The 26130-nt window shown below is 40.3% G+C and overlaps 1 protein-coding gene across 11 annotated transcripts in view; it reads left to right on the top strand.

Moving 5' to 3' along the window:
- Positions 1-26130, top strand: part of LOC121287889 (SUN domain-containing protein 1-like) — a 70520-nt gene that overhangs the window by 21257 nt on the left and 23133 nt on the right. For 6 of the 11 annotated variants that reach the window (XM_041205903.1, XM_041205909.1, XM_041205907.1 and 3 more), the window contains exons 2-14: positions 1393-1483; positions 11919-12119; positions 13804-14000; positions 17204-17233; positions 17345-17539; positions 19802-19921; positions 20436-20519; positions 20651-20767; positions 20969-21067; positions 21435-21528; positions 21659-21717; positions 23815-23963; positions 24049-24354. In XM_041205903.1, coding sequence (XP_041061837.1) covers positions 1393-1483; positions 11919-12119; positions 13804-14000; positions 17204-17233; positions 17345-17539; positions 19802-19921; positions 20436-20519; positions 20651-20767; positions 20969-21067; positions 21435-21528; positions 21659-21717; positions 23815-23963; positions 24049-24354 — 1742 coding nt within the window. The remainder of the gene's footprint in view (positions 1-1392; positions 1484-11918; positions 12120-13803; positions 14001-17203; positions 17234-17344; positions 17540-19801; positions 19922-20435; positions 20520-20650; positions 20768-20968; positions 21068-21434; positions 21529-21658; positions 21718-23814; positions 23964-24048; positions 24355-26130) is intronic. The other 5 variants (XM_041205908.1, XM_041205912.1, XM_041205913.1 and 2 more) reach the window with 3 other exon arrangements.

Genomic DNA, 26130 nt, shown 5'->3' with positions numbered 1-26130 from the left:
TAGGTGCATGAGAGCAACCTAGATGATTTGCCTGCAATAAAGATAACAGAAAATGCCCTAAATACCCAGCAGGTCATGTAGCATCTTTGGAGAGGCCGTCAGCCTAAAATGCTAAGAGATGTGCCAGGTTTTAAGAGGCAGAGACAAGTGACTTGTCTTCACTTCGATTTATTCTCCCTCAAAGAAGTTATTTCAGAAATCGGTCTTTGTTATTGAAAGTTTTTTTTGCCTGGGTTCTTTAATGTTAGATGGAGTATTTACAAGCTTGTGTTGTCCAGGAAATGTTCTGTGGTCATGAAAGGATTGTGTGAGATCTATAGTTAATAGGATACTTAAAGCATCAGACTCGACCTTTCCTTAATTCTCACCTAACGCTCCTCTAAAATGGTGTTGATTCAGAATGTTTTTGTACTTGGCAGCAGAGCATAAAACTAAACCTGAATTATTTAGACAATTTAACCTAAAAAGTGGAGGTGATGAAATGAGTAAATAAGGTGCTTCATATTGCCTCATCACAACTGCAGGGTAAACCTGCTTGGCTAGTCCATTAAGCAGTCTTTTTAAAATCCTGATTTCTGCTTAAGATTCAGACTCTAGAACAACAATAATAACTCAGTGGCCATTTCCCTTGAGTTACCAAACCCTAGAAAGACTAATAGCTATGCAAGAGGTGCCCATAAAAGCAGCAATGCTACCGGCTCTGGGCCTATTGAGCCTTTCCTATTTTTGGAATAATAGAAATGCTCCAGATGCATTTACCACTAAGTTTTAAGCCTGACATGAGATAAGAATCATGAGATTAAGCCTCCTTTATGGTAGCCCAGATTGTGATCTTCCCAACCGTAACGTATTTTCTTTTTAACCTCCTATGGAATTTGGCAATAGCATGGTTATTCTTAATGTAGTTGATGCTAGTATAAATGCTTTTATTCATGTAAATAATAACAAATATATTGCTCACAAGTTAAAAGCAGAATTTTGATAGACTGAAATCTCAAGAGTTTGTGATCTCCCTGGGCTTACTGTCTTTGTAGTTCCTATGGACTTCAGTTGATGAAACTGATGTAGATAGATCTACCTGAGTGCAGTATGCTTCACACTATAAGTAGGGAACTCTTCAATTGTCACGATTCCTTTATATCTTTAACTTTTTAGGGGGTTACTTGGAGGAAAAGATGTAAAACACTCAAAGCTTTCAACCATCCAGACCCCAGCTTATCCATGCAGATATTCCCAAGAATACTGTAGTAATTTAACCAGTGCATTTTACCATTTTGATTTCTTGTATCAGAAACAGGTTGAACACGTGGATTTTTATATTTTGGTAAACTGAAATGTACATGGTCTTGTGTTGCTTGGAAGTATTGCATCATGTTATTATTCACCTTGCAGTAGAACAATTGAGCATGGATTTTTCTCGACTGCACACATATGCTCCTCCTCAATATGTGCCAGAGAACACTGGCTATACCTATGCACTCAGGTGAGATTCTTCCAGCTAAGGTGCATGGTGTTTGCTGTAAATGGTCTGAAGCTGTGCTTCTTTTGACTTGAATGTTTGATAGTTATAAACATTTGCGGTAATTTAAATGTATTCTAGAGGATGAGAGCGATACACTGACTTATGTTTGGAGTATTCAGTCAACAAACTGAAATATCCTAAATTGTTGATGGTTGTAAATATTTTCCTAACTAGAGAATAGAAAAACATTTTAACCATTCTTATTTTGTGTTTAGAGCATATTTTAATCTTACTGCCTAGCTACAGAGGAAAGCTTCATAAAATAAATAGAAAATTGTGATTGTACAGTGTGATTGTGTCCAAATTGGACTTAATTTGAAAATGTAGGACTATGTATTGAGCATCCCTATAATAGAAAAGTGAGCATTCAAATGCTAGTCTAAATGCATCTGTTTTGGAGTGTACTTTTTGCTTTTCTAGAAGAGTGTGAGAAAACCAACACATGCTTGATTTTGTAACTTGAACTGACCTTGAGTTCAAACTGGATATCTTCATTAATCTTATTCATCATTGTTCTGACTTGCCCCCCTCTTGTAAATCCTGCTTGCCTCTATTTTTCTGATTAAGGAAATTAATTTGTATTATGTTGCTTTATGTTTGTGTAACAAAAGTTGGTACATCATTGAATGTGCTGCCAGATTTCTCTTGATTTTTGTTAACTATTTCATATGTGCAGGCTTCTGAGAATTATAACTGTAAAAGTATGTTAACTTGCCATCTGCACAGTGTGTAAGCAGTTTTCTCTGCCGTTTTGAGATTCTGACAGTGCATTTGTTTATTTTCATTACCATATTATACTGACCTACTTTAATCCTTTTTCAAGATCTTGGTCGTCAAGAGTTTCAGTAATTGGCATTATATCTGTGTAAGGATCCTCTACCCTGATAATCGTATCTTAAAACTTCAGTTGTTTGTTCAGTCTCTCCTAACTCTGTATTCGTTGACTTGAGCAATGCAAGTTACGGAATTTGGGATGGGTAAGCACATTCAGAAACAAGCCTGTTAACACAAACACTGCTTTATGTTTCTGGTTATTGCTTTTGGTCAAGAATGAAGAGATCTGGCAAGAGTATCCCAGTTGTCTTGTGAGAGTGCTTATGGTGTGCATGTTTACAAGAAGATAGCAGCTGTCATTTCTTCTTTGGATTTGTGCTTCTAGTGTTGCACCTAACACTGTCAATATTTGTTTAGTGTGGGGAGAATGAAGACAGGCAGATGCACATTACAAGTGTATGACGAGTTAATGGAGAAAGCAGACTGTCGTGTATTCAGAAAAACCTTTGAGCTGATAATTAGCTTTTGAAATAAAGTAATCCTACAGGGTGAGACTAGGGTTTCCAGCGGGTTAAAATTTACACAAGAACCACTGTCCTCAATTCAAAATTTGAACAGTGAATTGCCTTGTGTCAATTTGTATTGCCATAGTGAATCTAAGACTCCGTAACATAAGGAAGGCAGAACAGCTTTCAGTTTCAAATGCTGTTGCTACCCTTTTTTAAATAAAATGTTTTAAGTGATATTTTAGTTTGGCAAAGAGAAAGTAGAAGGCAAAATTTGAATTTCATTGTAGTTTGACAACTCTATGAAGTCATTATTGTAGATAACTAATATAGTGGAGAAACTAATATGTGCTGTACCTGGATAAAAGCAAAAATACTGTGGATGCTGGAAATCTGAAACAAAAACAGAAAATGCTGGAAAAACTCAGCAGGTCTAGCAGCATCTGTGGAGAGAGAAACAGTTAACGTTTCGAGTTCATATGACCCTTCAGACCTGAAGAGAAGCGGAAATGTGATAAAATTTATATTGTTAAAGGGGGTTGGGGCAGGTGGAGCTGGATAGATTGCCAGCGATAGTGGGGACAAAGGAGGGATTGACAAAGATGTCATGAACTAAAGGACAAGAAGAGTCATACGTACTCAACGTTAACTTTTTTTCTTTCCACAGAGGCTATCAGACCTGCTGAGTTTTTCCAGCATTTTCTATTTTTTGTTTGATTTCCAGCATCCACAGTATTTCTTGCTTTTATCAGTGTTAATGGTAGCGGTTAGTGCTAAAAAAAGATGCTGATAGTGGTATAAAGGTAAGAAAGCAGACTGTGATAACAAGGGTAGCATTGTGTGAAAGAACATCATGGACCAGGTAACAGATGGCCTTGTAGGGGATAGGGTGGGGGGAGGGGGCAGTGGTGGTGGGGGGGAAAAAGGATAGAAAATGGGATAGAAAGGGGGATAAAAAGGGATTAAAAACACAGATAAATGAATAAAAATAAAAATAGATGGATGTAGGGGATTTTTAAAAAAAGGGGTGAGGATGGAGGAGAGAGTTCATGGTCTGAAGTTGTTGAACTCAATGTTAAGTCCAGAACGCTGTAAGGTGCATAATTGGAAGATGAGGTGCTGTTCCTCCAGTTTGCGTTGGGCTTCTCAGCAACATTACAGCAGGCCAAGGACGGACATGTGGGTATGAGAGCAGGATGATGCGTTGAAATGGCAAGTGACAGGAAGGTCTGGGTCATGCTTGCGGACAGACCGGAGGTGTTCTGCAAAGCAGTCACCCAGTCTGTGTTTGGTCTCCCCGGTGTAGAGGAGACCGCATTGGGAGCAGCGGATGCAGTAGACCAAATTGAAGGAGATGCAAGTGAAATGCTGCTTCACTTGAAAGGAATGTTTGGGCCCTTGGACGGTGAGGAGGGGGGAGGTAAATGGGCAGGTGTTGCACTTTCTGCGATTGCATGGGAAGGGGATGAGATGTTGGGGATGATGGAGGAGTGGACCAGGGTGTCTTGGAGGGAACGGTCCCTTTGGAATGCCGACAAGGGGGGGTGGTGAAGGGAAGATGTGTTTGGTGGTGGCATCATGCTGGAGTTGGCGGAAATGGGCAGAGGATGATCCTTTGAATGTGGAGGCTGGTGGGGTGACAAGGGGGACCCTATCATTGATCTAGGAGGGAGAGGAACGTGTGAGGGCAGAGGTGCGGGAAATGGGTCGGACACGGCTGAGGTCCCTGTCGACCACAGTTGGGGAGAGGCGGGGGGAACCTCGGTGAAGGAAGACATGTCAGAAGCACTGTTTTGGAAAGTGGCATCATTGGAACAGATGTGATGTGCTGTACCTGACATGGGACTAGGTGAGTTGATGACACTAGGTAGAGTCAGAAGAAGTTCTCCCAACTGTATTAAAAACAGCCATCTTTGCAAAATTCACCTTAAGCTCATTTATTTGCTAATTGGGAAGGATTTTGTTTAATTGCTTGGGTTAGCAGTGAAGAAGCTGTTCTATTAGTAATGTTGTATCCCGGATACAAAAATGAAAATGAATTATTGCAGGTGCCAGTACATACTCAAACTAAAACAAAAGCAAAATGCTGTGGATGCTGGAAATCTAAATAAAACAGTGACAGAAAAATCTAGCAGGTCAGACAGCACCTGTGGAGAAAGAAACCACACCAACGTCTCAAGTCGAATGTGACTTCTTCGGAATGAAGAACACTTCCTGTTTTTACTTCAAATGAATTTATAGTTTGAGTATGAAGGCGAATCACAAGTTTTTTTGATAGCCAGGGTATTGTCTCTCTGACACCAATATTAAGCATATCTCATTAAATTCGATATTAATAATTGATTGCTTGGTCCACCATGACCACAGCAAGGTACTAATTAGCTCAACCTGCTATCAGTCAGGTGGGACAGGATACTTTCGGAATCCTGATCGATAGGGAAGCTATTCAATTCAGACAGCCTGTGATTTGACATCTTTAGGATTGTTCCCTAAAATTGTAGGGTCGCTTGACAGCACTAAGGGAGACAAGGCCAGCTCTGTAACTATAAGCTTCTGATTTATTGGATTTTATTTCTCTCAGCCCACCAGTAAATCTGAAACCTGCATGGGTGCCAACGAGTTAGAGGACTCCTTGGTAATTGAGGTCCCAGTTTCTATCCTGAATTTTAAAAAATTCTCATCATCCTGTTTAAATCCACTCAAAGCCTCACCCTCTTGCTCAATTATGTCCTACAGCATCACGGTTTCAACCCCACCCCCAATCCCCCAACTTTGTTCCTCTGACTCCAGCCTCTTGTGCATCCTGTTATGACCTACTCAGAGACCGATAACATTTTTTCTTAAAAATAAATTTGAATTTCCGGTTAGTAGCTGAAAGGACAATGCAACAAAAGTTCACATTTTAAGACTTTTACTGTAACAAAAGGCTCGGGGGACTATTGACTAAACACAACCTTTGTAAGGCAATTTGAATACTTCCTTTTTTTATAGCACAACTGAAAAAACATACTTTTTGGTGTACTTAAAATGAATATCTAATTCATAGTTCATGTTAATATTTTAGAGGTAAAATTTAATCTTCCCAGAATTAAACTTTAACTGTAGAAAATGGGATATTACGACTAAAGCAGCTTGGAATCTATTACACTTAACACTTTGGGGTCATGTTGACTTAAGGGATTAACAGTTAGAGGGGTTAACAGCTATAAAACAGCAGGTGGGCTCACTTAGCTGGAGAGAGTGATGCCTACATAGCTTGCAAAGAAGTACAGTGCAGAAAGATGTTTTGTTTTGGGAGTTAAAAATAAATTAGTTTGGAAGCATTGTGATCCCTGAAAGGTACATCATCATGAAGATGGGTGGAACTTGAGAAGGTTCCCTGAGTGTTCTGCAGCAGGGGAAGAGGCTATACTGAAAGGGTGCTTAGGGTTCGAAGAAGCCCTGGGAGCAATTGGTGCAGCTGAAGGTTCTAGTTTGGACCATGCAGGCTTGTTGTCAGGCAGACGACAGGATAGATCGCCTTCATTTTATCTTAAAGAGACAGTCCCAAAACATTACATTTATGAGATTTATAAGATTGTTAACAGCCTTCAACTTTCCTTTATTGGTGGTCCTGTGTTCTAGAATTCCTGCCTTTAAAACCCTTCACCTGACGACCTGGAGCTCTTTTTAAGCCCCTGATTAAAACTCCTCACAGAACTTCTGATCACCCTGGCCAATAGTTAACCATACAAGTGGTTGAGGGATGTTTATCTCATTGTTGCTTGAGGGTTGAGCCCACATGCCAAGCCTTGAACACACACATTGTAATCCAAGATTGTGCAACATGTCCACTGGCCACAATCCTGTCCGCTATTCCTCTCTATCCAGCCCATGGACTTGCTAATCAAAATACAGGTAAGTATTTCTCTCCTACGTTTGCTGCTGATAGGCTCACCGTTGATTGAAGGAGCAGCGTGAAGTTGAGTGACCGTGATGCATTCTTTCTCTCTTGTCCTCTTGTGTAGGCGCTGGCTCCCTAAAGGAGCACGGATCAAGATGATGGAGGGGGCTGGGAGGCCACAAGGAGCAGCAGTTGCGGTAACAGGACATTTGGAGTCTCTAACAGGACAGAGTGAGGAAGTGCATCTTGGCACCTTCACAGCTGCCCCAAATTCCTAATGTCCAAACATCCTGGACGGGGAATGAATATGTGTGTGAAATCTGAGCCTGGGAGTGAGCTAGACACACGCTCCATTCCTCCCCCTCCCGCCCCAAAAACCTAGCCACAAAGCAGGCCAGGAGAGGAGGAAAACCCAGGTCAAACAGCAACCTGCTTCCAAAGCACCCCCCACCCCCCCCCCCCCAAAAAAAACCTTTCGTATGAATTCTGCTGAGGCCAGCTTGGAGTATGTGTCACCAGAGGCAAACACAAGGTCAGAGTAAAACCCTAACTCCTGAGCTTGGCCTGATCCCCACCCCATCTCTGGTGCCCAGGCCTAGGGCCTATTCTGTCTCTCTAGCTCTGCTTCTTAAGTAAAAAGGCAAAGGCTTTATTGGTTAGCTCTGCTACTTGGCACTTTTTTAATGGGTAGTTTTATTATTGCTCTTAAAATTATCAATTTAAATTTATCAATTTTGTTGCTTTGTCATTGATTTTTTTAAAAATCCATCTTTAATGTTGTGCCAAACCTTATCTTTCTGAAATTTGCTCATTGGCCCCTTGTGTGGAAAAAAAATTGAAATGTTGCCCCTCATGCAAGAAGGTTGGACAACCCTGATGTGATCTGACTTTTTGATAGGATCGTATGTGACCACCGAAATTTTTCACCCTAATCAAAGTGACGGCGGTCCTTCCTGCGACCCAACACTACCAAAACAGATTAAGTGAAATAAACAAATCATTTATTCCATTACTGTTTCTGGGACTTGGTACAAATCAACTGCTGCATTTGGCTACCAAACAACTTTGACTGTACTTGACTTGTTTTTAGTGACTTTGAAGTATTGATTGTGTTACACCCTTGTTCAAAAAAAGTGTAAGGATACGTCCGGCAACTACAGGCCAATCAGTTTAAGACAATTTGATTGGCTTGCAACTTTCGAGTCCCTGCAGCGACAGGAGTTGCAGTGGACAGAAGATGAAGTGCATAAGGACAACTGAGACAAAGTCTAGGCACTGGAGGCCCAGGTAAGTGTTCCAGGGTAGGGAAGGTCAGGGCGGGCATGTGTGAAGGGGGAGATCGGGTGAGACGCCAGGGGTAGAGGGAGGTCCGGAGGCCATTGGAACTTGGCGGGGGGTGGGGGGCAACTTAAGAGGGCTTCTGATGGAGGCACCACCTTGCCCGAGATCTAAGTCCGTTGATTTTCGGCCTTCCCCCTTGCAAGGCCAATCGTCCTGCCAGCCTAAAAATTGAAGCTGGGTGGGAAACAGCCCTTTGGCCACTTAAGGGCCTCAATTCGGGCAAGGGTGGGCTTTCCATCTGAGGCCTTGCCCGTCCCAGAATAGAATTACTGCATGGTCGGGATGGGCCAGAATCTTATTCCTTCAATTTATGCGCACGCACCGCACCCCCCTCCCCCCAAAACTCCAGCTGCCTGAAAACCTGCTGGAAGGGGAGCACAAAATTCAGGCCCTGGAAAAGTTTACATGAAAAAAAGAAATAATACTTCCTGGAATATATTGCATTGCCTCTAGGATACATAGGCCTCCAATCTTGAAGCAAAATTCAATTCAAGAATTGTCATCTGTAAAAGCTGTATGCAGAGAAGAATTGAGATTTGCAGAATTTACATTCATAAAGAATTTAGGTTAACCCAGTGTCATTACATAAGTCATTTTTCTTCAGTTGGTAATTTCATCCTGTTGGATGAAATGTCTTCTAATTGAGAGTACTGCGTATCATTAATGCTATAAACGGATGCATTACTTGCTCATAAACTGTATTTAATTTGTTGACACTACTTGCTACTTTTACTTCCTCCTCTCCAGCTCTGTGGTTGGTTGGCTAGATTTCCATTGAGATACTGTTGGCTGCCACCTGTAGATTTTTAAGTGAAAGACTTGGATGGTAGATGGGCCAGCAGTTGATTTCACCCCTGCTTATGTTGGGATTTATTTTGATTTCTGCCTTTCTAATCCTGTGCAGCTTTTTTTCTTTCCAACCTATTCACCAGTGAGCTGTCTTTCTGTACTTTTTGTTGTTACACTTGCTCCATTTTGAATTGCTGTCTTGTAGAGAAGAGCATATAGTGCAGAAACAAGTGAGGGGCTCAGAAAAATTGAGAAAATGAAAATTGGGGAAATAAAAAAAAAACGAGATTCTTTGGTAGTAAGGAAAGAAGGGAAGAAAAATTTGAATTAAACTGCACCACCTTGTACTTTAAAGGGACAGGCACATAAACTTAATCTGGAATTTATACTGCTTGTTCACACAAACAATTTGTGTCTTTTTTGATGGAAGTGTGTCCTATTATCTGCTTATTAGTCTGAGATCTTCAATGAAACACCTCACACACCTTAGTGCCCCTCTGATAATAGAATCCCTTGTGTGAAGTGACATTTAAATAACTTGTGGACTTGACCGAAGACGACTTGTATGTTTCATACACAAATGGGTTTGAGCTTTCATTGATTCACAGGAATACCCATGTGGTGTTCTGTTCATTTGTGTAACGGTGATGTAATGTTTAAAATGGGAACAGCATATAAACTACGATTTGAGCAGTTTTTCAGGTTTCTGTGGATATTGCAGAAGTTGTGTAATAAAATAAGCTCTCCGGTTTTGGGTTGGAGATTTGATGTTTCAGATGATTTGTTGACAGTCAGCTATGCTGTTGAAATACAATAGAATGTGCAGTTTAGTTGTAGCACCATTATTAACTAAATTTATTTAAATTTTGCTATGCTTATGTTTTGTAATTTAACTATTTGAAGTAGTGTGTGACAGCAGCATGTGGAGCCTTTTCAGAAACTGCAGCTTCTAATGATGAAAAACAGTTCTGTGCAGAATTGTTGCTGTTTGTTATTGGTTTAGAGACCACAGCTATATGTAAGCTAAAAGACAGTTCTCTGCTAAAAAGGTAGCTTAAACACCTGCATAGAACTACTTTGCTCAAGCTAATAAACTTTGAATGTTTAGCTGAGAGCTTTTTCAAAATACTACAAAAAGGCTATGCTTCATCTTTTAAAATGCCATGATAAGTAACGTGGCACAGAGTAAAATCAGTAAAGTGTCAAACTTGTTTTTAAAAAGTGTTAAAAGAAATTTCTACTATAAGTAAGGGGATCTCTCAGCAGTTGGGGAAATTAGAAATTTTCCCCAAAAAGCTGCTGCGGGTAGCTCAGTTGAAGACTCCAAACCTGAGATTGATAGGTTTTTGGTAGACAAACCAGTAGGTGTTACGTACCCAAGACAGTTGGGTTACTATATGGATCAGCCATGAACAGGCTTGCGGAAGCTGAATAATAGCAGCAGCACTGCTGTTCCTATGTTCCACCAGTATTCCAGTCAGTTCAATCCATGTTCTGGAGTTCTGTAATTTTGGCATTACTGCAAAGTGGAAACTGATTTTAGATGTTCTCAAATTATTGCATAACTGCAAAAGGTTGCATCCAAAACATTTCATCAAACTTTGTAAGGGAGCTCTTACAAAACTTGAGCAATCCTCAGCTGTTTTAACCAGTTGGTGTTCAGCTCATATGTTGTTACTAATGGCTCAATTCAGTGCCTTGTATTCTTTGTTTGTTTGGCACGAGCACAAATCTGCCACTCTATTCCCCACCAACAGTGTGAATAGAATTAATACTGTTTTCTGTAATCCCCCATCATGAAAGGGCATCTTGTTCTGCTTAAGTTTCATTGGGATGAATTTGGAGGCCAGGCTAATGAAGCCCACTGTGAATTTTCCTCATCTGTCTCCTTGTTATCATCATTGTATTTGTCAACTATTCATAATTTGTTTTGCATTAATTATAAGGCACAAAAGAGTCTTGATAATAGTGCTTAAATCGTTAAGAGGCATGTACTGCTGAATTTAGAATATTGGATGCATACAAGAGAAAACCCAAAACTTGTTAAAAGTGCCCTATTTTTCCATGGACTATTATTATAATGTTTTTCCTGCTTCATATAAACTTGTAGTAGAATGTTACAGTCTCTGGTAATTTGAATCTTTTTTATGTATGTTATACCTTTTTTGCTTTCTGCTGCTTCATTCTTTCTCTTGTTCCCCCCGCCCCCCCCAACCGAGAAAAGTGTTTGAACCTTGACAAAAGTTCAGTGACACAATGAGATTTACTGGGCATAGATGGTTCTAAGTTGCACGTTTTATCCCTGTAACGTTCTGTATCGCTCTTGGTTTGCCTCCGAGTGAAGTCAAGATACAGGATAAGGAACCAAAGACATGTGAACTGAGATGGCTCTCAAGGCCCCCTCCCCCACCCCCAAAGCAGTTGGTTGCAGAGCATGGTTGGGAAAGATGTAGGCAAACTATTTGCGTCAGTTTGAGCGGTGGGAAGAACATGAGGAAGAAAAAAAAATTGAAGTAACTCTGTTCCATGCTAAAATGTTTGGAAGTGTTTTTATTTTCTTTGCAAATGGCATTTAGTGCAATAACCTGCAAGTTCATAACCTCTGTATTTTGAACCCTAAAAGATTAACATCACAGGAGGATGCCAAAATGCATGACTTTGTAAAAGTTTGAGTTTTTATGACTGTTGTTGTTGATGATCTTTGCTAATCTAAGCACTGTCTTCTTTTTTACAATGGTGCTTTAACACTGAATCTTTGCATATTCTTGAAACTGGAATTTTCACATCAGTAATTTTGATTATCTATAAAATTGAAGATAAAAGATCTAGAACAGCAACTACCAGATTGTGTTTTTAAACTTATGGTAGTTTGAATTAATGATCTGAGATTGCCAAGTCCACATTACCTCAACCTGCATGTTATGTATTGCACGATTTTAGTGGAAACTGCATTAATGACTGGTTAACTGTTCTCAGAACAATGTGCAAATTCTTTAAAACTGAAACCAGAGCATGAACAAGTCAGTACATTACTATTCTTCAGTATTAATGTTTAATTGCTAAGTGCATGTGTGAAATATTCACAGAGTATATTTTATTACAGTTCCAGCTACTCAACAGAGGCAGTGGATTTTGAAAGTACACATCAGTTGCATCCGGTATACGACTCGCCAAGAATGTCACGACGCAGATTGCGTCCTGTTAGCAATGAGTTTTATTCCGCAGAGAGTGTGCACAATGAGAGCATTGGGAGCAACCATTCTTTCACGGGAAGTCTCTTGTCCTACAAGGAATCTTCATCCAGGTAGGTCTGTTTATTTATTGAGAGAAGGGGACAACGATTAGACTGACACTGATCGGTGGTGTGAATGTCACTGGTCACTTAAGTGCCAGGCAGTGACCATCTCCAACAACGAATCTAACCATTTCCTCATCACCTTAAATGGCATTACCAATGCTGATTCCCTCACAGTCACATCCTGGTGTTACCATTGACCAGAGACTTAACTAAACCAGCAGGTTAGAGGCTGGGAATTCTGTGGTGAATAACTCATTGCCTGAATCCCCAAAGCCTGTCCACCATCTACAAGGCAAAAGTCAGGAGTGTGATGGAATACCTTTCCAGGTGTCTGGGAATGCAGCTCCAACAATACTCAAGAAGCTAAGCACCGTTCAAGACAAAGCAGCTTGCTTTATTTATTGGCACCCCATCCACCAGCTTAAACATTATCCTCCACCACCTGTGTACCATGACACCAATGTGTAACATCTATAAGATGTACTGCAGCAACTTTCCAAGGCTCCTTCAGCAGCAGTTTCCAAACTTGCGGCTTCTATCACCTAGGACAAGGGCAAGGACACAGACACTTGAGAATGCCATCAGCTACAAGTTCCCCTCCAAGTCACACACCATCCTGACTTAGAAATATATCACCTTTCCTTCACTGGGACTCCCTCTCAAGCATTGTGGGTTTACATTACATTGCCTGCAGCAGTTCAGGAAGCTGGCTCACCACCACCCCTCCAGGGAAGTTGGGGATGGACAATAAATGCTGGTAATAACGCTCATATCGCAACAAACCAAAAAAAAATGATGCTGAGCAGATCTCTTCACCAATCCACACTGCAACCCTCTTCCCCCAACAACTGGCATCAAAAATTCTTTTTTGAAGATTTCATCTTTCTCCTTGATTTTCTTTTTCTTTTTCCTCTTCTACCCCAAAATCAATAAAACACCTGCCAACTGAATCAGATCACTTCAGTGCCTGATTCAGATTCATGGTTATGATTCAATCCTTTGGTTTCCCTCAAGCACTTGAGATAAAAGAAACTCTGAAAATGAAACAGAAAATGTTAAAGCACAACAGTTGTGAACATTTGAAGGTTTTTTTTAAAAAAAGTAACTTAATAGGCAGAGGCTCCTCATCAGAAAATATGTGATGCAGATGCTGCTTCTTACACCTGATGCTGACTTACACAATCTTCCAGCCTGGGATTGGGAAATGGAGGTGACCTGATTCAAATGTCACTTAAAGTCATGATGTGTGCCCACAGAATGTGTAAGTTTCTGGCAAGATTGCACCATTTTGGGGCTTACTGAGAGACACTATTGATGTATTATTTCTATTAATTGTGCTACTGAAATAAATGAAAAATTAGACAAGATCATGAGCTGTGTATGTTTGCATAACATCAATTCATGATGTTACCAATGGGAAGTGTTTGGTTATCATTGGGTTTTCCTCTCTTTTGAAGTTTCAAGTCGACCAGAGACCTGGTTCAAGACCTCTGCTCTTTTTGCTGTTGGTTTCCAGGTGTGTGAAGGCAGCCTTGGGGTTGACCATTCTCCTTCGCCTGATGTTTTCCAAAGTGGGTGTAATTGGAATCTCCCATGTGCTACCGTTTGCCTGAACTCTACTGTGACACAGTGCTATTGTGCAAAACATTAAAATTAGCTGAAGATATTTTAACATAGCTTTCTCTTCCAGAAACAAGCAACAACAGAAACACAAAAGTGCAAGCAAGCAAACTGTTTCTGTGTCTCATACTCCAAGGAAATCCATGGTTGAGTCCTCGGTTTCCAGTCACAGCAGTATCCTAAGCTATGGGACAGACACATCAATGATGTCCACAGTACTGGATGAGTCTTCAATTCGAGAAAAAACAGAATTAGGCCATTTCTGGGGTAAGCAGGATAAAGTGCAAGCTGTTAAATTGGTTATAAAAATAGCTTATGATTTGCTTCAATTTGTTTGCAAGTTGGAAGTTTAGAGAATTAAATAACTTCAGTTTAACTTGGGGCAATTTATTTCCCTGGAGATTGTTGAAGGTTGAGTTGGGGACTGAGAATGTTTGTTTGAAAACAAATCTGATCCAGTTCTGCTTAATATTTTCAGAATTATCAACTTCATTTGAATTTTTCTGTCACAGTATCTGTCCACGAAAGGGCTATGCTGTTTCATTTTTGTCTGCAAATCCTAACTGTGAAAGAACATTTCAGAAATGGCTCATAAAATGTTCTTGAGTTTTACTGAAGCATCTCCTATTCCTTCAACCAGGAGATGTTTCAGAAGCTACCTCTTTACTATAATCACAACTCTTGTTAGCTTCTTTCTCCAGCTGACTTTGTAGCATTGTGGTCCTCTTTTTAAAAAAAGTGCTTAACACAAACTCCTTCACATGCTTCATTACTGATTTGAAATAGAATTTCATGATATTGATGAACCATGATTCCCCTTTTTCCCTATGTGAGCAATGCTTTTTCACTTCATCTTGTGAAATCTCTGTTCCAACACTGTAGCACTCCAGCACTGGGCTTGAAATTGTCTTATGGTTGTAATTTGCATATACCCAGTTGACTGACTTTTATGAGCCTTGCCAGGAATGTTTTGACTTTTTTGAATAGGAGCTTGGGTGTGATTAAAATCCAATCTGGAACCGTAAAATCTGTTTCTGGTTTCACTAGCAAAAACTAATCACCAGCTTAGCAGTTAAAATTTAAACTCATTTTCACTTTAATGCATTTAGCCATTTTTACATTCTGAATGAGCAAAACTTCTTTTGAATGAGGAAATGCTCCCTCAAACATCATGTCAAGTATGAATTTGGTGTTTTACTAGACACTTGGGTTAGTTGAGATAAGAGTCTGATAGCCTTGAAAATTAACTAATGCTTGTGTAAAACAGTGGAAATTTGTGAATCCTAACTGAAAACACACACACACACACACACACACACACACACACACACACACACACACACACACACACACACATCATTCTGGTGTATAAAAGGCTCGACATTAGATTTAATGTAGACAAAATGCCCAATTTTAAAATCCGTTAACACTTGGAGTGTCACAAACATTAACAAAGGAAACAAGCGATGTTTGAAGATAAATGCTCAATTTTAAAATCCGTTAACACGTGGAGTGTCACAAACATTAACAAAGGAAACAAGCGATGTTTGAAGATATTATCTTAAAACCACCAAGCACGTTCTTTTAGGAAACCACTTCGACCGCAGAAAGGGAAGCAAGGGCAAAAGAAAACAGCTTTAAAACTGCTCAATATTTCTTGGTGTGCTGTTCAAACAAAACCGCCCTTGAGGAGCAAATTTCAAATTGATTTCAGCAGATCTAAGCCTCCACCACCAATATATTTGAGTTTGCATGGAGAACCCTGCATTTAAATTCATTCTGGCAAATTCTTACACTTCCTGCACTTCAAAATGTATAGACAGCCAAAAAAAGTTGCACGCGTGCTGTCTTTCAAGTGAGGGATACTGTTTATTTTTGATGGAAAAAGAGAGGAAATAACTTGAAATACACTACCTGAGCGTGGGGAAAAAAACTTCCTGAAAACTGTCATCATTGCTCTGGTACTTTATGGCCCATAACGTCTGAGCTCCCCAATGTTGGATTTTGGGGGGAGGGGGTGCCCCAAAAATGCGCTGGGGAACCCTTCTGTGAAGTTCCCAGGTAAGGGTTTGCACGGCAATTGCCCAGAAGTGCACACTTCCCCTGGGCAATTGCGCTGTGCTGGGAACCATCTGAAAATGTAGTTTAAATTGCAAACTTTAGATGGTTCTGCTGGGGTTATACCAGTGATTACTTAGAAAAAGTGAGAAGAATTAAAACCTCTTCTAACTTCTGAGTAACTATTGTAAGTCTTTCGATGTAGGCCCTAAGCAGCTCTGTCAGCATAATTTTCAACACCAAGTAAGTAGGTATTTCTTTCCACGAGCCAGCACTTTCCAACGCTAGTCGGAGGTTATGGCCCTATGTCTTGTGTCTGCGTTTCTTTGAATAATGCTTAACTTTTGAAACTGGATATGAAATGTGGTCCAATCCTGAGGTTGTGTCAAGCCCTAGCTGTATTGTTTTACTGTCTTCTCCCAAATGTGATTTAATATACTTGAGGTGAGTGTACCTGAATGTTAATCAGAAACTTAGTTATATCAAGTGATTTGATCAATAGCAACACATTTAGTAGTTGTAAATCTTAAAATGCCTTTTTTTTGTATTAATCATTCTTTATAAATGAGTAAATGCACTATCCAGCATAGAAATGTTATACAAAGTCCCACATTTGATTCTTGAATCTTTACTGAGTAAACAAAGGGGTGCGACAACTGATCCCAATTCATTTTGAGCCAAAGGGTGAAAAATTAGCTTTGGTTTTGACTGCTAATAGCTATTCACTGATCTCTGCTGGAAAGTGGGTTTATGTGGGTGATGGGTGAGAACTAGTTTATACTCTGTTACCTTATGGATGAATAGCCTTTTACAATTTGCTGCCTAAACTCGTGTGAAGGACAGCTTGAGAACAGGTGTGAAAGGAATGAGGGTGCTTGTGAAATTGTGCCCCGCATAAGCTCAGGAAATGGTGGGGTGAGAGTGAATTTGTATAAAAGAACATTGATTTCCATTTTTAATGTGTTACTTGTGGCGGAAGTTTATTCAGTGATTTGTTAGTCATTTGCTTCATAATGCAATGGAACAGGATCAGTTGCAGTTAAAAGAAGAATTTGCATTTATACAGTGCCTTTCATGACCTCGCGATGCCCCATGGCACTTTACAGCCAATGAAGAACCTTTTGAAATGTTGTCACTGCTGTTGTGCAGCTGGTTGCTTTTTAATAATGATTTTTATAGCTATTTGAATTAAATGTTTTTCTTAAGCAGCATAAATGAGCACTAAAACTTCTAGGTGTTACTGCTGGCACTGGAGTGAACCCTCTTTGTTCGAGTGTTTGACCTGAAGTATCTATGCTGAAGGGTATTTGCTTTGCTTCCATCCACTGATGTTGACGTTGCTTGAGATAAGTTAGCTAATTACAGTGCATTTGAGCAATATATAAAAAAAATTGTTTTTTTTTTTTACACAGGTCTAGATGATGAGGATGGTGATAGCAAAGGTAAAGGAATCTTCAGCTGTTAAGACTCATTTGACATATTAAAATACTACACCTAATTTCTTTGGTTAGTGCTGGTGTCAAAAATCCAAGTCCCTCTCCTTTGTTATTAAGGAGGAAATACAACTTTAATCCGAGCAAATGGAGACATAGTGACAGGAGAAATGCAGACGGCCTTGTTCAATGGTTACACCTGTAACGACTGCAGCATTCTTTCTGAACGAAAAGATGTTCTGACTGCATACTGTGCCTCCCAAGCACCTTCTTCAACCGTGTACTCCAGGAGCAAAAACAAAAAAGACAAGTCAAGTAAGTGACTGGCATATAGAAGATTCCCATTTGTAGCATAAAAACACTGCTCGGGTGAAACTAAGCCACATGAAATGGTGGCTGCAGGACCCCAGGGCTGTTGGGGTGACAATCCAGTTGGGAATCTCACTTCTTGCTATGTACTTGCAGACATCGTATAAGATAGGGTCGACTTACCTGTGATTATCGTTGCCCTGTCAGTGGTAAAATACATTGTGGTCATTCAGACAAAACTCAGCCCTGGCTGGAGTATTGTCTGATCCTGGGCCATCACACATTAGGAAGGCTTTGGCAAAGTAAAGGAGAGATTTACCACATTGGTCCCAGGGATAAGGGAGTACAAATATATGGATAGATTGGAGAAACTGGGTTTTTTCTTTCTGGAGCTGAGAAGGCCAAGAGGAAATTTGATGGTGTTTAAAATTATGAAGGGTTTCGCTAGAAACAGTAGGTAACAAAAGAGCACCAGTTAAAAGTAATTGGGGAAAAAAATCAGCAGCAACATGAGGATGATAACCTCTTTACTGAATGGGTAGTTTGAATCTGGAATGCACTGCCTGATAGTGGTGGATAAATATCCAAAAGTAGCTTTCAAAAGGGAACTGGATAAATACTTGAAGGAGAAAAAAATTGCAGGGTTATTGGGAAAGAGTGAAGGAGTGAAACTAACTGAATTGCTCTTTGAAAGAGCGGGCTTAGATTCTGGGCTGAATAGCAACCCTCTGCTGTACTGTTCTATGGGCAGGGTAGTGGGGTTTACCACCCCAGCTGCTGAAAAAGTTGTGAAACCTGCCCCTGTTTTGGTGGGCTGCACCTATTTAGGGAACAGTGGCCACTGCTGGGACTGTATCCAGAGACCAGGAAAAGGGGCCCATGAAGGAGGCACCCCTGTCTTCCTACCTGAGGCTTAATTGGCCACTTAAGGACCTCTGTTAGCGTGAGGCTGTGCGGGCTGCTGAATGCCTTGTCTTCCACCCATTAAATCATGGCCAAGATTAGGGTGGGTAGGTAGCTGGTGGGAAAGGCACCCACAGAATTTTTTGGGCCCCACCCCTGCCTGCAAATCTACCCAGAGGGGCTGTAAAATTCTGCCTTAAGGTTCTGTTTCATAATTTTGTTTAAAAAAAAATGCTTGAGTGAAGTACCATAGGACCATAGATTTGATCATTCATTCTTCTTTCATGAGATGTGGGTATCGCTAGTTAGGCCAGCATTTATTGCCCATCCTGAACTGTCCTTTAGAAGCTGGTGGTGAGCCGCAGCCTTGAACCGCTGCAGTCCATGTGGTGTAGGTACACTCACAATGCTGTTCGGAAGGGAGTTCCAGAATTTTGACCCAGTGACCCACTCATTCTTAATCTATGATTAAAGCTCAAGTTGGTACTTTCACTGGCAATGGATAGAAAAGAGGGACTGTATGCAGAAGAGAAATCTCTGTACGGAGGAGTGGAGGCTTGAAATTCTTGACTTTTATGGATGGGGGATCCAGGAAGCTGGCAACCTGAAATGTGTTCCTATTTATAGGGAAGGGATCTTGGAAGATAGGTTTCCCTGAACTGTATGCACTTGCCCTTTGGGCATGTGGTATTATCAAGGCTCAGGAGCAAACTTCCTTAGTCAAAGAATTGCATGAAAAGGGGGAATATGAAATTGAAGGAAAAGAACAAATCTAATTCCTGGTTTTATTTGGGTCCAACAATAAATGTACAATTTAAGTCTACATGGTGCATCTCATTGCTTATATTGAATTGTTGTTTTGAAAAATGCAGTACACCCTAAAATACCTGAATGTTAATGTTTGGAATTCTGGGCTTGTGCCGAATAGCTTACAAGTTTGTTGGCTGTTCCTGTATGTGAAGGTGGCAATCCTTTTTTGTACTACTGGGAGGGAGTGAGTAATTAATCTGCAGTTCAGTAAAAAAAAAATCAAGGTACGTAAATTAATAAAGCATTCATTTATAGATGAGGCGGCAGACCTGAGAAACTATAATTGAGCATAGACAGTGCTGTGTAATTTTGTGAAATTAAGAATTATTACTGAAATAATTATGTATTTTGTTTAATTCTAATAAGTGTTCTGATGGCTTGAATTCAATTTTACCAAAATTTAATCTTCATGGTTTAATCAGCAAATTTTAATCCCTTAAACATCTGATTTTGCAGTAGGATCTGCTCCAGGGTTTAACAGCCCCTACATAAGTGTCATGAACGTAATATTTGGATTTAAAAAAAAATTGGTTGCATTTGCTTGCTTTTTTTCAGGAGTGCAGTTATTCATGAATCACACACTCCAGTTGGCAAAGTATACTGTATCAACTGCAGCCGCATGGTTTTTGCAGCTATATCAAACACTTTTGTTGAAGACTGGTTTTTACTCCAAAGGTATCTAACTGTGTGGGGTGAAACATGGGCTTGCATGTTCTTAACTCTGTTGCTGCCTAGTAGAGCCCATTACTTTTTTTTGTATTCCCCTGTTGTAGAAAGTTTTTGCCACTTTATTAATTTTCAGTGTAAGATTACTGGTTGTGGTCTCTTCAGGTGCTTTTTGTAAAAAGCATATCCAAAATATTTAAAATTCTTCTAATCATTGCGGTGGTATGTGCATGGCATGGAATATCTTTTCTATAATAGATCACTTTCACTTGTTTTGGAGGGTTTGACCAAAGCCAGCAAAATGAGCTGTGAATGGGTATCTAAAATTTAAATGGCTTTGTGCTTGTTTATTTCAGTAAACTCTTAATTGCTTTTGCTTATTTGCATGTATAAGCAGCGTAGTCCTGGCTACATGCAAATGTAGTAACTTCACTACTCATTGGTTTGACAAGTCGAGATTTTTCTCTGCAGAGTATTTTTTCCATCTGAGAAAGACAGCTAAGGATCAGTTTCTGTGTTGCAGCCCATTCAAGTTACTGTGGAAGAATGAATGTAAAAGAGTTGATTACTGGGGATGGACACCTGAATATAAATGGGGAATCTTTGTGTAAGTATTTTGGTTTGATACCTGCTGTTGCCACTTCATTCCACAGTTGCTTGTGGGGCAAAATGCACTTGACCACAAATTGGGTTCACTTTGATCACTCCACTAATGTATTGTACTGCCACAACCAACAGGTGATGACTGTAAGGGGATGAAACACGATACATATAAATCCACAGAGGTGGGGTCCACAAAGTACATGAAGTTTACACAAGTCACGCGGACCATCTGGCTGGTCTTTGCTTATGCAGGTTGATTTTTAGACTTCTATTTCATCCTCGTGCTTTGACAAAATTGTGAAAAATGGTGATATTTGATGCTGTTACAACATGTTTGGGATATTTGGTGCATTAACTATTGTTCAGTATATTTAGTAAAATAAAAGCTACACCAAAAATACGTTGCCTGAACATACAAAGTTGATGTACTGCAGATCTGTTTTTTATTTGTAGGCTCTTTGTTGCTGCAAGTGATGCAGGCTGCTGGTGCTGTTGCCTGGTTTGTATCCAGGAAGGTCTTGTCTATTCTGTGGTTGGCCATTGTATCTCCAGGTTATTTAATTTTTTATTTTAATTTTTGTTCTGCATCTGTTCCACCTATTAATTTTTGCACACTTGGCCCTCTAGAGCTGGTGTTTATTGTGGCTGTCTATTTGGTGGTAGACCATTGCAAGCTTAGATTTCACCCCAAGTCCTGCGCATCCAGCAATGGCTTCAGTAGTATTAACCCTGGCTTAATTTTCTTCAATGTCATGTACTTGCACTCTGGATTCATGCATTTGCTTTTCCTATTTTCTCAGATTTATAGTTGGGCTAGTTCACACAGCATGTTTTTCATTGGATTTTCACCTACTTCTCAGGGTGAGCACCTGAATTTGTAATCATCCATCAATCTTGTGCATTTGTATTTTTTTTTCAGGAAAGGCTGCTTCTGGAGCTTTCTGGTGGCTTGGGACTGGATGGTATCAGCTGATCACTTTAATGTCCCTTCTTGATGTATTTTTGCTCACTAGGTATGTTCAGCTGATGTCAGTTGATTTCAGTTTGTTTAGCAATGAAAATATAATGCTTGAATTTATTATAGGTTGCAGAATTTGTTGGATATAATCTGGTTTGGCAATTATTGTTTGTCTTTGCATCCAGGTGTCTGTCCAGATTGCTCAGATGGTTATTCCTGTTGATCCCACTTCTGTTTTTATTTGGTAAGCAAACACCTACAAGTTTGAATCTGTGGTCCTGATAGAAAGTGTTATGTGATGCGCTGGAGTATGGTGAAGATGCCTATTTGGCTGGACTAACAAACTGCCAAAGCAACATTGTATATGAAAGCTGGTTTGTGATTTGGAAGGACTTGAAAGCATACCTGTTTGTTTTATTTTAGGATGACTGTTGCATGTTGCAAGACTGATACTGAAGTGTGACATTTCCATTCCCAACCCAACACAACATTGCTGTGCTTCAAGTTCAAATTAAAGTGTACACCAAACTCAATGCTCCCCTCTGATTTTGTACCTCTGGCAACCATTATAAATGAATGAATATGTTGTCCCGTCTCCTTTTCAAATGCCACCTGTGGGTCCCAATTATTGGTTTGGAGAGGGATGTACTTCATCTTGAAATCCCACTAAGTGGCCTTAGAATATGGCACAAGAAAGAAACGGCTAGGCCTGCGAGAGAAAGACCTTTACCCCTTTAGACAAATTGCAAGCTTGGATCTGTTCTTCTACCTCTAAATGCTCAATATTGAGCCAACCCCCAAAAGAGCAACTCTACCTCCACCCAAAGTGGCTCACAAGTCGACATATGACACACAGATCATACTCGTGTTCAACTTGACAAAGTTCCCAGAAGGTCTGAAAGAGGACTTGAGGTAAAATTGAATCCTGTTGTTCATCTACCACAGGCACAGTATTCCTTGACCAGGTAGAAGCTTTGTGAAGTTCCCCTGGGAAGCTCGCCCATTTCACTGCTCCATTGTGCAAAAACATCCTGCTTATGAAGCGTACAACACTATATGCATATGCTACCTTCTGGCAACCTCTTGGAGCAAGGAGGACACTTTCCACTGAGTACAGCCTGTGGCAAGAACCAGCGCGTGGAGTCCTGTAACGTGGGGAGGCTCTTGTGCCCCCACTCATACAGCCTGCCATAGATGAATGTGGCCATCAAGTCCTGGAGTGGGATTTGAACAAAGAGCTTTTGGGCTCGGGGCAGGAATGCTACCCACTGCGCCACAAGACCTCCTATGCCGCTATACCAACAAACTCGCTATCTATGTTTATTCATGAAAGAAAACTAATTCCATAAGTATATATTGAGTATAAAATTTTCAATTTTTCTTTCAAAAAGAAACCAATTTAGGCAAATTAAACACACTAATGGATGGAGAACAAAGACCATATGCAAATCAAAACACAATTGAGAACTTGCAGTGGGAGGGTTTATAATGTGTTCTGAGTCAACTGGGTCAGAACAGAAGACTGCTTACAAGTTTTTTTAAAAAAAAGCTAAACTTTTTGCACTTCAAATAATAACCGCCAACCCTACGCATGCATTCCTTTCCATTACCTTTATTGAATGCAAGTTTAAATGACTACATTTAAATATATTGAATTACAATTGGTATCCAAATGGTTCATTTGTCAGTGTCCTGAAAGAAATTACATTATTTTTTGTTGTGGTGTTTGTTAGTCAGGTTCCCAAATCCTATTGGTTTTGATTCTCTTGTCCTCCCACATCATGACAACAACTTGCATATATGTAACAGTTTTTAAACATGAGATAAGCATCCCACTCCTCTTTCACTTGTGTGCAGAAAGATATGACTGCATATACCCCTTTATGTATGTGATGGTTGACGAGACTCCTTTATTGGTAGTAGAGTGTCATCTACTGGATTGTATAAATATGTGTTCTGTGGATAATCTGGTAAATCATTGAAAAAGGTAGGGGAAATAGTGCAATTAAATTCTTGTTAAATACTCAATGACTAAATTGTTTTTGTCTACATAAAGTCTAAAAATAAGCAGTCTGAATTTGCCCTGATGCAAGTTATTTAAAAATATGATGTTTCAAAAGGACCAGGAGAACATGTGAAAGAAGAATGCAGAAAAACTTGTGATAGCTCAATGCATTTAATAGTACTAAAGATCTTGACAGAAACAACAGCTCTCCAATTCCTATTTGTAGCAAGTCTTTGCTTATCAAACTTATTGCAAATAAACTGAATATTGTGACTTTTTTTTTCTTCTTCCACCCCCCCCCCCCCAATAAAAATATCATTCCTCTTCTTTCTTTAGCTGGCCTGTGGTACTTTGGTCTGGCAGGCTTGTGGTCATTGTTACCAGTCCTTAATGGGACAGCAGTACAAACAGCACAGGGCTCAAAAGAAACTGTACCAACTATCCGGACAAATGGGGAGATTCCTGGTTCTCTGCCACTTCCACGGGTAATGCTTCCAGTATAAATATCTTTGTGCAGCATGGTTTGAGGCCTAAAGGGCAACTTTGTCACCATGTAACTATCTGTTTCAGAGTACTGGACACTCGTTCGATTGGAGTCGTGTGACAGAGTTAGAAAAGCAGATTGCCGTGCTCAGTGACCAGTGTTCTCAGAGCTCCCTTGCTTCAGATGAGCGTTACAGTCAGCTTGCCAGTTTGTTACAGAAACTACAGGAACAAATCGGGCAGATGAACGATAAAGAAGCAATCGTGGTCCTCATCAGAAACTTGATCAGACAGCACTCAAATGTGCTGCAGGAAGAGATGAAACAGGAAGGAACTGATGTTCTCCAGGTAAACTGCTGGAGTCCAAAACTTCGAGAAAAAGCAACAGCTGAGGTGACCAAATACGTCATCAACTATGCAGATGTTGGGCACGTCAGTGTTGCAGCAGCTTTGGAATACTAACTTTTTTTCATTTGAGTTTAATGTGTTAAACATTTCTTAATTCATGCATAAGTTGTCCACATACTTGCAACTAGCTTTTAGCAGGTGTGAATTCTAATTGTAACCTTGGCTACGGGGTAGTATAACTACCTTAAATTATGGTTTTACAACTCTGTCTCTGGGAGCAGTTTTCTCCTACTGCCAGGTTTAAAGCATATAAAAACTTGAGTTGATATTCTTAGCTATGGTTTTGATTTTGAAGCGCTTTACATATCTACACGTACTTGAATTTGTGTGCAGATCAGTGATTGAGCGTGTTTGCTATTTTTGGGGGCTGTATCATCATTTGCATGGCTGTATGTCAGTATTCGTGCTTGGTGCAAGGTGATACTAAGTGCAGCTACCTCACTTGCTTGGGAGGGCTGTACCACAGTTAAAAGTGTTTATGTGCACGAGCACATTTTGTCTTCCTTTTTAAAAATTCTCCGTTGTCAGGAAAGCATTATTAACAGGCACAAGTCCTATGATTTTTATATTGAGTGATGTCAAATGTTCCTCAAGTGAAGCAAGAACGACATGTAACTTGAGTTTATAATGGGGATTGGTGATAACATTTCAGATATTCCACTGCATTTGTTAATGCCACTGAGATCAAGTGTTAAGATCAAGTCTGTCTTGAAATTACCTGAGGGTGATCATTGGTGCTGTTGCTCTGCAAATGCCACATTTCTGGGGAAATAAACATTTTAGCCTTCCTATAGAAAGGATATGACTTAAGGTGCCTGGGTGTTTTGAGCTTTCTAACAAGAAGCAAGCTGCTCTTTGGTTGATGAAAGTGAGCAGCTCAGTACTTTTTTCAGGCAAATGTGCAACTGGAGCTGACCTGGTTAAGTAAGAACTGAAAATTTTGTACATATGCTTAATTGTCTGTCACAACTATGGGCAGAATTTTTGCCGTCTGCGAGCAGGGGGCGGGGCCTGCTCGCCGACATGTAAAATGACGCAGGATGACATCAGGCGGAACCCCCGACGTCATCTTGCCCCACTTAAGTTTTCAGGAAGGTGGGCCTGCAGCAAAATCAGCTGCGGGCCCGCCGACCCTGTCAGTGGCCAATTGAGGCCATTGACAGGATCGTTTATACAGTTAAAGGACCTGCCCGTCCAACCTTAAGGTTGGCAGGTAGGCCAGGAGCCCCGGCAGCAAATAGAAAAAACATGAAACCTCATCCGCTGGCGGGATGAGGTTTCGTGCAGGGTTTCAAAAATTTTAATAAAGTTATTGTGTAAATTATGAACATGCCCCATCTCATATGACATTGTCACATGAGGGGGACATGTTAGGGAATTTTTTTTTTCTATTTTTCAACGTGTAAGCAATCTCCCTGAGGCAGCACTTAACCTCAGGGAGATGTGTGCTCTTTCGTGCGCATGCGTGAAAGAGCGCACTTTCGCTTTTGGGGAACCTCCCCCCTTCTCACTGGGCGTCATGCTGGGCGGGCCTTAATTGGCCCACCCACATAAAATGGCAGCGGGGCCCGCTTCTCAGGCGGAGATCGGCTCCCCACCCGACAGGTAGAAAATTCTGCCCCATGAATAGAGATAACATGGAATCCTTCAATTAACAACAGTGGAGGTGCATTCAAAGCAACTTATTCCATCATTGGAACCCAGCAGCCTTAAATGTCCAAGCTAATTCCATAAATCCCCCTGTTACAGACAGAGTCCATA

The sequence above is a fragment of the Carcharodon carcharias genome, chromosome 15 (genome assembly GCF_017639515.1).
Source record: "Carcharodon carcharias isolate sCarCar2 chromosome 15, sCarCar2.pri, whole genome shotgun sequence".
NCBI classification, from domain to species: domain Eukaryota; kingdom Metazoa; phylum Chordata; class Chondrichthyes; order Lamniformes; family Lamnidae; genus Carcharodon; species Carcharodon carcharias.
Note: the sequence above shows the minus strand (reverse complement) of the source record. Positions and strands in the feature narration are given on the sequence as shown.